The sequence below is a fragment of the Struthio camelus genome, chromosome 15 (genome assembly GCF_040807025.1).
Source record: "Struthio camelus isolate bStrCam1 chromosome 15, bStrCam1.hap1, whole genome shotgun sequence".
NCBI classification, from domain to species: domain Eukaryota; kingdom Metazoa; phylum Chordata; class Aves; order Struthioniformes; family Struthionidae; genus Struthio; species Struthio camelus.
Window position 1 is genome coordinate 12,689,333 of NC_090956.1, and position 14,932 is coordinate 12,704,264.

Below are 14,932 nucleotides of genomic sequence, written 5' to 3' on the forward strand. Positions count from 1 at the left end.
GGAAGGAATAAAAGAAGAGGTTTTTGAAGATCAGATTCTCAAGACAGTAATGTACTGCAGTCAGTTAAAGCCGATCCCTGATCTTTTCATATGGAACAAGTATGTAAGATGCAATTCAAACCTCAGTGTTTGAAAATGCTAAATATCTGAATTTGTGATTTACAAAGATGCAAAGTGTTTGCTTATCCATTTCTGCAGAATTTACTAGTATTCTTGCTAATGTGGTAACAGTAACATAAGCAATACTTGGAGACCTGCTGGTGGTTTTTTAACACTGACTCATCTAAATCAGTTCTGCTAAGAATTCAGAAATGGATTATTAAAAAATGGAAAAGGTGAGAGGTGCACACTTGTGCAATTCTTTAGAGGACCCCAAGCTCAGAGAGAGCAGTTGATATGCCGGATGGCAGGGTTGCTAATTAGAGGGACCTCAGCAAAATGAAAAAAATGGACCAACAGAAACCTCAAGAGGAACGAGGGAATTTGTTCCAAATTAGATGCGTATCCTGGTTAACCTACAGGACTCAAATTACCAGCGTCCCCAACAAACAGGAAGTTAATTGCTTGCACGTCACGGTGGGTAGAATCTATAGATAATCATTGTAAGGTAGACAACTATTTAACATAAAATTGCCATGGTTCTTAGGAATGTGTTACCCACATGGATTTGTATGACTTTTCCTCATTTCCTAATCAGGAAGGTCTATACTTTAAGATTCTAGATTGAGAAAGGTATTAAGGTCACTCTGCCTTTTATTCTCGTAGACAAAGAAGTGGGTTCTAACATAAATGTGGTCTAAACACCTTACAATTAGATGGGGTGTACAGATACCATAAGTGGAAGTTGTTCATTGTGACTGTTCTTTTTTTAAATGATATTTTGAAGCATAGAATTAATTTATACTGAACACATTTGTTTGAATATGCTGAAAAATAGTTTTTCTTACTAAAATGTCCTAAAGTAGAATGTGTTAAAATAAGTTTTAATTTTTTTTTTTTTTTTTACTATGATGCTTTATTTTATCTCAGGTAGCAGAGCTTAAAATGGAGTTGAAATTAAGGGGATTACCAGTGTCTGGAACAAAAACGGATCTTATTGAGCGTCTGAAACCCTATCAAGATTTGAATAACAATGGGGTCACTACTAGTAGCTCTGTTACAGTAACCACTTCTACTGGGGCCACATGTAACACTGGGGAAGTGACTGTGGCATTTCCTGTTGCAACACTAAATAAAACAGTGGTTAATACTATGTCTAGCTTTCCTCCAGAAAAAACATCTACTGGACCTGGCAGCAAAGTAATAAATACTGAAAACATTAGCTCCCCTTTGCCTATATCCCCTGCTCCCTCAGAACAATCTAGTCTAAGCACAGATGACACTAGCATGGCAGATACTTTCACAGAAATGATGACTATGATGTCACCATCCCAGTTTTTAAGTACTTCACCGCTAAGAGTGAATATGAGTGATGATAATCAGAATCGTAGCAGTGGAAGTATCTCAAACATGGAGTTTGATGTAGCAGAAAAGGACCGCAAGCTTCAAGAAAAAGAAAAGCAGATTGAAGAGCTCAAAAGAAAACTGGAACAAGAGCAAAAACTTGTGGAAGTATTGAAAATGCAACTTGAGGTTGAAAAACGGGGACAACAGCAACAGTCTCAGACTTCTGGTAACTCAGCTGCTTTGGATCAGAAGCAATTCAGTGCTGCTATCAAAGATGAAAAAGCTCTTACCGACTGCTCTAGTACGAGTCAATCTGTGTCTGTGGCTAATCATTCTTTAGGACAGTCAGTATATACTAGTGGCCAGAATCCAGTTGCCAAAAAGGCAGTTATCATCAAGCAGGAGATACCTGTGGCCAAAGCTGAAACTCAGAATGCCATTTCTCAATTTTATGTTAATCCACAGAGGCAGCCACAAACTGCAGTTGTTGCCCAGCCTCAAGCTTTACTAACAACCCAAGGAGCAGCACAGCTGCTCCTTCCACTATCTATCCAGGGACCGAATTCTACCACTTCAGTGCAGCTACCAGTTGGAAATATAAAGTTGCAGGTAGGGGCTCTTTTATTTTTCATCATGTAACTATATGGCAATGTTTGTTTAACTGAATATAGATAGATAAATGTGCTGCTTAAAAGATTAACTGTTAAAAATCATGCTTGTTTCTGCTTTAGGCAAAAGTATAGAAATACTTAAAAGCCAGCTGCTTTATTACGTTTTCTGCTATTTGTTTTCTTTGCAGTCTTGCAAAGAAACTTCACAAATGACTTCACAAATACTCTTTGCTGAAAAGAAGTCATCTTACCGTGTACTGCCTCCATACACAATTGTTTTTGATTCATTCCACCATTTGGTTAATGCCAAATCATAATAGGCAGCTACAAACCCTGTACTTTATTTTGAAGTGCACATGTTTTCAAAGCGTGTGTTGGAACTGCCTTGTGTGGTAATGGCTCACTGCATTCAAAAATGTGAATTCTAGGTTGCAGAACTCCAGTGGAGTTATAAAGAGAAACTATGGTTAAATAAATATTATTTCTAGGCTGATTATAGGGTAGTATTACTGTGAATAAATACAGTATAACCTAGGATAGATTACAAGTGTAAAGCTGTAAAAGGAATCTTGCAGAGCTGAAACAGTCTAACCCCTGGATCTACGGTAGGATTTATACTACCCCGTGGCAGTGCTGTTGCCTACCTGCTGTTTGAAATGCCCTTGCCACCCTCGTGGTTACTGCGCTGGGAAAGCATACGTTCAGCTTTAGCGGGTACTTGCTCTTGTAGGTACGGGCTTGGAGCTAGCATGTGCACTGTCACAGTTAGCTTGGGTGGGAAATAATACTTACGAGGGTTGTAAAGTCCCCAGTTTAAGAGCCACTCTGATAACTACCCATCCAGGCAGGTGCTTGTCCAACTTGTTCTAAAATCCTGCTACAATTCTGTAACAACCTGAAGCAACTTACTCTGTTATTTCACTTTGCTGTGTTGCAGAAAGTTTTTCTAACTTCTAACCCAAACCATCTTTCCTGAGGTTAGACATAATTCTTTCCTTCCAGCAGCCATTAAAAACTACTGACTATTATCTTCTTAAAACAACATTTTTTACATGCCAGAAAGCATATCATTTTGCATCATCAGTTTTCTCTCTCAGGTTAATCAAACCCAATTCTTTCAGTCCTTTCTTAACTGGTTACGCCCTCTCTCTCTCTCTTAACTCTTTTCACTGTTCTTGACTGGACTCTCGCCAGTTTGTCTTTATGTTTCTTAAGCTCTGCTGCCAGTATAAACACCACTTTTCAGCTGGGAATTCTCCAGTACCAAATGGAGTTGAAATAGTCTTGTCTCCTGTACACAGTTCATCCTGATACCTCCCAGAATACATGCCATTGCTATTCTGCATAACCTATTCAATAGATTTTTATATATTTTAATTTACTGAGAGATACAAATAATGCAAGTATTTTATCTTCATCCTTTAGGCTCAATCACAAGCTGGAATACAGACCCCATCACAAATACCTGCTCCTATTCCCTCATCTGGCCTGGTCCAGACAGCACCTCAGATGCATACTCCACAATCAAAACAAAATACCATCACGCAGCATGCACTTGGTCAGGCTCAACCAATCAGAAAGGTTTGTGAATAACAATAAGATTAATACTGCTTTATAGTCTAATTCTAGATAGTGCTTTTAGAATCTTTTGTGTGTCGTGTGTCATATACAAATGATAAGTCACTTAGCTTCTCTGTACCACGTTTTTCTGTGTGATAAACATGGACTGGTAACACCTTCTCTTTTCAGAATTGTTGTCCATGCAGGCACTTACCTTTTCATCTGCAAGTACACAAGGCTAAAGTTTTGTTTTTGTTCAGTCTTAATGGTACACACTCATTAAGATCTTCTCTATGCTTGGCTGAGTGGTACCCCAGACATTCCAATCAATTTCTCGTATCTGCCCCCAGCTCAAAATGAAAGATCCTTATAAGCAGTTCTTACAGAAGGCTTTTAGCTTTTCTTTTGTAAGAGTTTCTTTTAGTTTTTCTACTTTCCTTGTTGATCTGATCCTTGCTTATGAAGAAAGGTACGCATGCAGTCTTGGACTCGGATATTGAGGACAGCAGTTCCAGTGAGTCAAAAAGCCCACCATACCTAGAATGCTTCTCTTCCTGAGGAGTGCAGGGAATGATTCAGACCTAGATCTTCTTCCTTTTTACTGTAAACCATCAGCTCTGAAATTTTCTAGTCCAAAATAGATATTATCAGCACTGGATGTGCAGCTGGAAGTGCTGACCCAGACATGTTCATATGGTGACTGGTATCAACACACAAGCACCAGCCATCACAGAGGAAAGGGCTTTCTCCTCCTTTGAGCCGCCTCATCTGGGCTGACCACTATTATCAAGAACTTGGAGATTGTCTTAGGACCCTTATTGCTTCCTTGTCAGTGCTAATGGACTCCAGCGTTCCTGTCACTTGGGAGAACAAGTTTTTTTTTTAGCCTGGAGGAAACGGTAATTCAGAAACAACTGAAATCTCAATATGAAGAGGGTAGTTTTGACAACATGTTATGTTACTGCTACAAAGTAGCTCAACCTTCAAAAGTTTCAGTTTACAAAAATGTACCGTAAAGCCCATGTTTTGATATGAATTAGGGCTTCTACCCCGCACAGCGTCTTCTGTTCTGCTTCTGCCAAGGGTCTTGTTCCAGGTAATCATAGGTCTTCTAAGATAAGAGAAAATTTGTGTGCTGCACCATTCTTTAGATAGCTAATAAAGGGGAACACAACTAAGTGTCCTCACTCTGTTTAATTTCTTGGGTATTTAGGTCATCCTGCAAAAGTTTAACTGGCATATATCCAAAAAAACAGAGTTCATCCAGGCCGTCTTGGACTTGATGAAGGGCTAATCTTATCTTGTTAACTCCACAAGTCCCATTTAGAAATCTTCCAGTCATCCTGAGTATGTACTCCTAACAGAGACTTGCAGTTTGCTTCCTTTGCTGTCAAGAACTTCTTTGAAATGATTGTAGCAGTTAACCAAGGATTGTACTCTCTAGTCTTCCCCTTCTTTATTCAGATTAGTTGTCACGGAGACCATGCCGTGTAGTTCCCTGCAGACTTCAGTCTGCATCTGGCTGCTGTTCTCACAACTCTCGTGTCATCTTTTACATATGAAACAGGCAGTGCGACTGCACAACTTTTACATTAGAATGTAAAATACTGATGTAATACAATAGATCGGTCAGTCATAACACGTTCAGCATTAGCTCTACCTGCCTGCTCTTTGTTTCCATGAGCCTTGGATAGTTCAGAAGGCAGGTCGAGCCATTTCTAGCTAACAGACTGTAAGTGAATGAGTCTTGCTGTTTCTCTCTCCTAACATGTTCCTAACCCTTGTCAGGGAGAGCGCTTTCTTCTTTCCATGATTGCAGTCCTAGTACTGGGACTTCCTTGTTTGGCAGCGAGGAGGCCAAAGCCCTGCCCCACATGAGAGCCTGGATACGTAAACAAACCTGTTCAATGGCAGTGAGAAATGTCCTCATTAATAGCAAGGGGAGGTTAAAATAGATTGACCTTTTTATTCAGTTGGATCTTTTTTTGTCTGGGCTTGTCTCAGGCTCATTGTTTCCATTGTAGCCCTTGACCCTAGAGAACCTGTGGGCCTGGTTCTTCAAGTCATTCAGTAACAAGAAGACATCTCCACAGCCATTCAGCTCAGTGGTTGAGAGCTACAAAGTACAGCAGTTTCCATACAGATGATCTAGTTGGCTAGCAAACTGTATTAAGCCCTCTCACAGCAGACGTCATTTGGTATTCAGCCTGAACTCCACAAAGCTTATCCTGGCTTTATCTCCATCCCTGCTGTAGCGTTTGTCCCATCTTTGTCAAGAACTGTGCAATCATAAAGGTATTTGGGAATGATAACTGCCTTATGAAGAACAGTCTTATGCTCTCTGATTGCCTGTTACATGCTTAGACCCTCTTCCTCTCCCTTTAACTTAGAAATATGAAAAGTAGGATTCTGCATGGAATCATATGTAATATGCAATATGCAAATGTGTGTCATTTGAAGAACTAAAAAGCTTATATACCAGTAATCAAACTGTACAGTAGATATCTAAGTTCATCTGTTGTATATGCTTTTGCTTCTCCCTCAGCACTCATGGCTCTCCAGAGTTGAAAGAAATTAGGATTAGACAACATAGGACAAGTATGACTATGTGTGCAGAGTCTATTACAGTCACTAGTTTTTAATCAGGCCACAAATTAGTCCATTTCATTCATTGCCCACTAGGTGGGGAAATTATGCATATTGTATTAAAGCTTTACGTGCTCTTCAGAAAAATTGTATTACATTCTCTCATGAGGCCTGAAAAAGTGCATGAAAATATTTTAGCTTATCACTGATGAGTGAAAGCATGTCACAGCACAAAGTTTCTTTCAAAAAGTGGTAGTTCTAGACTTCAAATTAATCTACTGCAGGGAAAAAAATAGAACAAATACCATTTCCCTAAAGGGACTGAAGCAAACAAGGGTGGTTTGTTTTGTTTTGTGTTTTAGAAAAATTAGTCTTAAACTTCATTAATGTAATTTACCCATTTATTAATTAAAAGTTATTAAGACTAGATAAACATATTAAGACTAATATTAATATTAATCCTTTACAGGTTTTTCCACCTACGACATCAAACACAGTATTTTCCTATCAGACTCCACCAGTTACAATATCTTCACAATCTTTTATTAATAAAACATCAAACTCTAACATTCACACCGGTAGTAACCAGGCTCCATCTGTGCAGAATGGACCTGCTACTCCTAGTAAGGTAGGATTATCCCAACAGTGTTCCATAAAGTTCAGATATATATTAGTCTTCTTACATAAGTGTTACTGTATACATACTGCAGTTCACTCAAGGGGGGAGAATGTTTTATAGATTTTAATAATGCATGTACGTATGCGTGTGTGAGAAAGACAGAAGAAACTATTATTTTATCCCTCTAATTATTTATACTATTGTTTTTTGTAAATACGTAGATTGGTACGACAAGGCAGGGTAACCTGTAGAACTGAATACATCTGAGTTTCACTACAGTGTATTGTTTGGTCATTATTTTGTTATTTCATGCAGCCTGGCTCTCCATCTCAAGCCCAGCCTTACATTGTTCCACAGTCTCTCTTCAACAACGCAGTTTCCAAGACAAAAGATCCCCCCCGTTACGAAGAGGCCATAAAACAGACCCGCAATATTCAAACACCTCACCGCGAGGTAGTTAACTTTTGCTTGTTTAGCCTATTAAGAATAATTTTATTTTTTTCTTCAGAATTACCAGCGTTATTGTTTGTTTAACGTAGCTTCTTGTTTGGCATCAAGGTTTTCTAACTTGTTCTGTTAATAGTTTCATAACTGCGTTTAACTACAAGACTTCTGTTTCACGATTCTGTTGATTTAAAATATACTGAAATACATGGAAATATATCTTACATTATCCATTTGGCGGTATATAATATATTGGCATAACCCTGATACTGTTACTTAACAATAACTGTCCTTCAGCTGACTATCTTTAAGGCTGATACTTAAATTTCACAGTCGCAGAGGGAAATACATTGAAGTTTTTCAAATTTTATGTATTTTTGCATGAGGCTACATACTGTAATTTGAGGGAAATATTTGTGTGTGTGTTTGTACACACTTCTACCAATGTAAAGTCTATATTTATTGACCTTGATGAATAATACTAGGGACTGCTTTGTCAGTTTACCATGACATCATTCATGTTGAAAGGGAGAAGAAAGTTGCAAACAAAGCTAATGAGTATTCCTCAACAGCATGCATTTCAGAACTATCTCAAAAAAAAAAAAAAAGAACAAAACAAACTTCTATCAATTTCGTATTGGGTACTCTCTTTTACGGTGGCAGATACTCAGGCAGAATCATTGGTATCTAATGCCATTTCAGATATCTTGGCATATGAGACACATCCTCACAGTGGAAGCACATAAAGCACAAGACGCACAGAAAACCCATGCCTCTAGGAATAGCAGGTGTGGTAATCTTAAGTGGCACTTGATGCTTGTGTTCAGGCCAGCTGAGTCCCACCCTCCCCCTTTAAAAAGCTTTTCCATATAGATGGTACAAATATAGAAACATATCATTTTAAAATAATTCCCCCTTGTCATCTTCTGTCTTCTTGGCATTTTGACTTTTGTACCTCATCTCAATGGTTGAGATATATCAAGTAAACATACAACTCATTACTAAAGAAAAATTAAATGATACTAAGCATATCAGCACAGAGTCGCTAGGTTGTGATTTTGTTTTTCATTCTGTGGTCCTTACAGCCAAACCTCAGACTAGTTTAGGTCTACTCAAGGTCCATAAAGTCAATGTAATAATTGAAATATGGCCAAACAGCACTTCTTAAGTGAGTCTGTCACTACCAGCCAGCAAAGCGCCTCCTCGCTGGCCTCCTTCCAGGAGCTTAATCTCCTGATGACAAATCGCTTTCAGTCTCTACAATCTAACCAATGTTTTAAAACACAGTTTTAATCTTGAGACAGTCAAAAAAGTCTCTATAACTTTCCTAGACTGGTTTTGAAAGAATGGGTTTATGAGGATTTTATTACCTTTTGCTTAAGGTTCAAATACTCAGGAGATGAATGTCTAAAACATGCAGATAAACAAAGAGTTAATGAACACTTTTCTTTTTTTACCCCTTAAAGAAGAAAAACATGAATCTACAAATTGTAAAGAAACAACTTACAAAATGCATCTTACATTACAGTTCAAGGTTAACCACCATAGTCCTGCTGTTACTCCCCATATTTGCCTGCTACAAAACAGGATTAGCAGTTTTCCTTCTTAGCCCTAGTTTTCTGCATCTCTCCCAAGTTTCCTTCATGAAATCTTTGTCTTGCTTTTGGTACTTCTTCCTATTCCTTTGTAACTGAAACCAACCATAAGGATTACAAGTGCCTTGCCAAACTCTTCCTCTATTTTCTAGATCGACAATTTCATATGAAAAAAAAACTTTAGTTGTGATTATAAGTTAGTATTTATATACTATTGCAAGAAGTTAGGATTAATCAGCTTAGGAAAAAATATTACATGAAAAAGAATAACCAGCTCTCCCCTCCTTTTCTCATATGCTACAGATTTCCAGTGCGCACAGTCAGCAAATGGATGATCTTTTTGATATTCTCATCAAGAGTGGAGGTAAGCCAGTTGAAGTCTATGTGATGCAGAGAGCTAAAACTTGGTAATAAAAACTTCATACAGTAATCCAAAGAATGAGGGAAAGAATTCTTTCAGGGAGATGATGTAGAAGCTATCCAGTTTGGATGACAGTAGTATTTCTGAATGCTTGTTAATTAGGTATTGAAAAAACCATATGCCAGCACATATACCAAAAGAAATACAGTCACCCTACTTTGGAACTTCTCTGCTTCTAAACTAGCCTGGGCAGACTTTCGCAGTAATTCACACAGCAAATGATTAAAATAGCATGTTAGCTTAGCACAGGCATATTTGTTCAACATACAAATATAACAAGGTATTATCAGCTGTAAATATCAAAGATAAATTACATGGGAAAAATTTGTCTGAACTCATGAATTACAAATTTCTATGTCGGTTAAAATAAGGGAGCTATCAGAAAGGAACCCAACCAAGTACCTAAAGCAATTGTAAAAGTAGCTTTGCAATAGAAGTAGGCGGCTTTCAGGCCTAATTAAAGGCTTTGTAGAAGCCATTAAAATACTGGGAGAAGTTCTAATGCCAAACAATACAATTAACAAAATGTTTGGAACTGCTGTCACATGAAGACCTTGACAGCAAGGAATGCCAAGTCATAAGTGACTGATTGTAGGCTATTAGAAGATTTCAGCCATATCCTAAATATCAGAGTATCCTCTTTTTAAAGCAAATTGCCAAGTTAACCAAAGAAAATGGCACAGACAGTGACAGACTGACCTAGACAAGTGACAGGTGCAGCGAACAACTCAATTAACAAACTTTTTTAGCGTTCTTACTAAAACACTGCATAGGTAGATTGAAGTACTACCGGTGAAACAGAGGATGTACAAAACATTAGTGTGCTTATTTTAAAAATGTGCCTCAAATGTTACATTATTAAACCTATTTGATCTTAAAAATAACAGCAGTTCCATATTTGCCAAGTTGCCACAAAAAGGCAAAAACCTTTTTCCATCATCTTTATTGAAAAGGAAATAAAGTACTCAGAGGTCTTGCACTTACCTAAGCAAGTTCTACACTAAAAAATTTTTAGACTATTAATGTACATTAGGAAAGTGAGTGGTTTCTTGTCCTAATGCTTTGTTTTTATTAGGCAGCAATTTTAATAGATGCTGTTATAGAGATTTTTTTTTTAATGTATTATTTTCCTTGGAAGACTGGTGTAAAATATATTGCCAAGCATATTTCTGCCAGCCGAAACATCATCTCTGCTGGAGGATTTACTTGCATCTTCTTGCCTCTCAGAATCTTCTAGACCTAATCTAATTTTTGGACTCGACTCTACATATAAGAATTAACTGGATCTTACCTTGCTTTTTCTTTTACTACCGTTAGCTCATGTGGAACTTCTTGACTGAAGAACGGTTTCAGACTCTAGAATCAGTAATGAAAGCATGCTAATTGCATTAACTATTTCTTAAGACTTTAATTTACAAAATTGGACAGAGTACTAAACAGGGAGTGGAACTGAAAATTGGTTCGGGTACTCTTTCCTGAAATGGGGCACTGTGTTGGTTCTGAAGTAATTCAGAAAACTATAAACACAAAGGAGGTAGGGCTAACATGTAGAAAACGGTTCCTTTTGTTCATTGATAGAAATACTTCAGTTGGCTAGAGTTACTGAAAACAAAACTGTGGAACTTAGAAGACACTGTTGTTGATAGACTACCTGACATACTTAGTCTGAAGTATGTACTGTTTGTACTATCAGATAGATCAGCAAAATGGTCCTTACTCAATTGAGTTTACTGTGGATGCATCTTACAGCACGTGGGAAAAGGTTAGGGGTCTTACACCTGAGGGTATATGTCATTATCTTTTATTAATTCAATAAGTATTTTTTTTATACAGAGATTTCCCTTCCAATAAAGGAGGAACCATCTCCCATTGCTAAAATGAGACCAGTTACAGCCAACATCACTACAATGCCAGTGAATACAGTGATATCCCGCCCACCACCACAAATCCAAATGGCACCTCCTGTGTCCTTAGAACCAACAACCAGCTTGTTAACAAGTTTGGAAAACCAACTTGAAGCTCTCTTGGATGGAACTTTACCTTCAGGTAATGAAATCCCTCAACTGACAAGCAATAATGAGGACAGAGAGTCATTTTCTTTAATTGAGGACCTTCAGAATGATCTGCTTAATCACTCCGGCATTTTAGATCACTCTCATTCACCCATGGAAACCTCTGACCCACAGTTTACCACTAATAATTCTTGCCTATCTCTTGATCTTCCTGACACAAATTTAGACAATATGGAATGGTTAGACATTACAATGCCCAGCTCCTCATCTGGACTCACTCCTCTCAGTTCTACTGCCCCCAGCGTGTTTTCCACTGACTTTCTAGATCCACAAGACCTGCAGTTGCACTGGGATTAAGCTATAGCCAATGAGAACACAACCTGCAAATCTGTTTACAGCATAGGTCCGTTCTTAACACGATTCTGGTTGCAGTTGATAAAAATTAACAGAAATGTTTGGAAGAACAAATGCTTGAAGCTAATTCCTTACTGATATTCAAGTTTACAACAGTGAATTACTTTATGCTCTCTATGCGCCTATCATTAATGCAGATCAGGGCCCTCTGAAAGCTGTATTTCGCAAGTCAAAGGATGATTGTACTTACGGATTAAAAGTACCCCAAGGAAAATGCATCACGAATGTATAAGAAAGAAATAGTATTACTGACTTTGTAATGCTTAAACAAATGACACAACATAGCTAATCTATGATAAGGTAAGAAAAATAACGGAGATTTCAACACTCGGTATTGACACAGTGAGCAGATGTTATTTGGGGGAAGGTGAGATATCACTGCACTTCATTGTTCCTGTGGATAGCCTGAGCCAGGTTCAAAATAAATTGCGAGGGCAAAGGCAAGTAGAAGCACTGGCTGGTTCAGTGAAATTTCATGTATCTAGTCTCTTAATTTGTTCAAGTTGTTTTTATATTTTGGTTTTGTGGTTTTTAAAACTCTTCCCCCATTCTTTAATGCTGAGGGAAGAATTTAACTGCATCCGAAGGGATATTAACTGTAACTGCAAGAAATCCACTGTAGCTAGGCCAGGTAACATTGAGAACACTGAATTTTTCCTATATCAATGCTCTGGACTTAATAGCTAGGTTTTAATGTGTATATCAGACAGTTATTTGTATACTCTTTCAACTTTGTATAGCTTATTTTTTTGTGAACAGAGGGGAACAGTGGTCTTCAAAAAAATTGAGAGATTTGGAAATAATAAAGAGCCTATTTTAATTTGTGCTTGAGGATATTATTAGATTATTGAATCTAGTATCTCAGCATATTAAAACATTTTGAGGAAGCAGAAAAATGTAATAATCCTGGTGCGCATTCTGATCTTGCAAACATCTGTGTAAGAATAGTCCCAATGACCTCAGTAAAAGATCTTTGTAGGATCAGGCCCAGAGTTGCAGGCGACAGTACTGACAGAACAACCATCATTTCTTAATGAATACTCTATCTATCTACTCAACAACTTTGTCTACCACTACTTAACACAACGGAAGCTGCTCAATAAGAACCCTAAACAGCCCTTACTGAAAAACTATAAAAGGTAAATAAGGAGTATCAACATACGCTGTTCAGGCCTATTTCACATTTGGAACAGATAATAGCAAAAATTAAGTTCTTACAGCACAGCATGTGAAAATAATATATAATATCTTTTTCAGTGGCTATTATGAAGGTAGTCAGAAAAAACAAACAAAAATGCAAATAGGAGTAAAATACCTTGAAATTCTGTAACTGTGTCGCAGCTGTGTAGCTGTGATAGTGGTTAAATATTGCTAGAGAAAAACGTATGCTGATAATCAAACATAAAATAGGAATTACTTCCCATTAGGGAATTTCTAAATTAAGATAAAAGGAAATTTAGGTTTCCTTTTTCCTTCATAATGGAAATATGATGTGTTTTCTAGTCTGAAAACTGATCTCATTTCAGAACTCTTTCCCTACCACCAACTTTCAAGGATAGCGTTGTAGGAACTAATGAAAAAAGTGGTATGAAGTTTTTGCCTACTTCTTGGAGCAACAATCTGCATCAAAGATATAATGAAAACAAAAAGTAGCTGTTAGCAACCAGTTTCACATTAAAAAAAAAAAAAATGTGGCTGTCAGACTATATTTTAGATACTTTTGCAAGAAAAAGTTGTGGAATTATCTGCATATGTAGTGTCTCCAGTTCACCAGTACAGTCTGTTTTAGTAATATTACAGAATTCCATTGACTTCAGGTAAATTAGTGGGTTATATCATTGATTCAAGGCTTAAATTGGCATTATATGTTTGCATCACACCAGTTACTAGCATTCTAAATCATTATATACCTCCAATAGATTGATAGGCCAGGATTTACTTTAATCTAAAAGTAAACACAAGAAGCAATCTATCAGGGGGTATCACAACTACAGATGAAGTTGAAAGATATGCTTCCTAATCCCTTCTTGGTGTGCCTGCAGTACTTTAGTACGATATTATATATGGACTGTCTGCCTTTAATTATGATGGTACAGGATTGTTCAATAATACTGAACAAATACATTCAACTTAGCATTCCTTTTGAACATATTTTCTTGGGTACTAGTACTCTGAGATACTGAGTGCTCTCCGGTGTTATTAGAATTAAGGACTCTTTCAGAAAAAGACAAATTTCTTGGTTTGATAGGGAGCACTCTGGATGAAATTTATAGTATTCGACAGTACTGTTAATTTATTGCATGTGATAACCAGACACACCTGGGTGTGATGTGTAGCATACAATGTGTTATCAGACTGAAGAAAATAATAACATAATTACCCCTATTTGACCCTGCCTTCTGATTAAATAAGAGGCAAATAAATGAATTGTTTGAGGACAAATTAACCTAGAACAACTGTACTGTCATATTTGATGTGCATGTAAATATAGCTTAAAACTGGCAAAGTCATCTTGCTACAAAACTGTCCTCATTGGCAGTGTAGAATGTTACCTAATCCATAGGAATCTATGTGCGGAAATAAATCCAAACAGTTGAGATGTGTTGTTACCAGTACAGTATAGCTTTCTACCCTAAAAGTCTATTTGCAAAAAATAAATAAATAAATAAAAATAAGGGATCATTTTAGTTTTTAAAGTAAAGTACAACTATTCTAGTGTAGGGGGTGTGTGTTTTTTTTTTTGTACATTTCAGAATTATGTGTATGAAAACCTTCTATATAATGGTTTGCTTTAGACTTTGTTCTGAAATGTGATATATTTGCCATAGTTTTATATATATATATATATGTGTATATATATATCTGTTACGGCAGAAATAGGTTTTGCTTTTGTGTGTGCATGTTTTACCTGATCATTTTTGTAACACAAATACAACACATCTTTGAAATTTAATAATGACTGTACAGTGTGACTGTGCAGAACTGAATTTTTCTCATTAAGAGAACAGTTGCAAAGGAATGCACTGGCACAAAAATTTCCATATAATGGCTGCAATATGCTAACAGAACACATATCTTGTTAAATGTGCTGTTAGTAGATGCTTATAAAATAATTCAACTTTTGGATCTCGTTCTGATAAAAATGATAAAATTTTGTGTTTTACACCTCAACATAACGGCGAAAGCTCAGACATACCTTTTGCAGGGCTAATGTTTGTTAATGA

At 37.0% G+C, this 14,932-nt stretch overlaps 1 protein-coding gene across 9 annotated transcripts in view; it reads left to right on the forward strand.

Annotated features, from left to right (window-relative positions):
- Positions 1 to 13,219, forward strand: part of MRTFB (myocardin related transcription factor B) — a 110,729-nt gene extending 97,510 nt beyond the window's left edge. For 6 of the 9 annotated variants that reach the window (XM_009683467.2, XM_068908814.1, XM_068908815.1 and 3 more), the window contains 6 exons: positions 1,030 to 2,055; positions 3,483 to 3,638; positions 6,673 to 6,831; positions 7,138 to 7,275; positions 9,165 to 9,225; positions 11,116 to 13,219. In XM_009683467.2, the coding sequence (XP_009681762.1) occupies positions 1,030 to 2,055; positions 3,483 to 3,638; positions 6,673 to 6,831; positions 7,138 to 7,275; positions 9,165 to 9,225; positions 11,116 to 11,651 (2,076 nt within the window). In that variant the 3' untranslated portion in view covers positions 11,652 to 13,219. The remainder of the gene's footprint in view (positions 1 to 1,029; positions 2,056 to 3,482; positions 3,639 to 6,672; positions 6,832 to 7,137; positions 7,276 to 9,164; positions 9,226 to 11,115) is intronic. The other 3 variants (XM_068908816.1, XM_068908817.1, XM_009683478.2) reach the window with 1 other exon arrangement.
- The last annotated feature ends 1,713 nt before the right edge of the window (positions 13,220 to 14,932 follow it).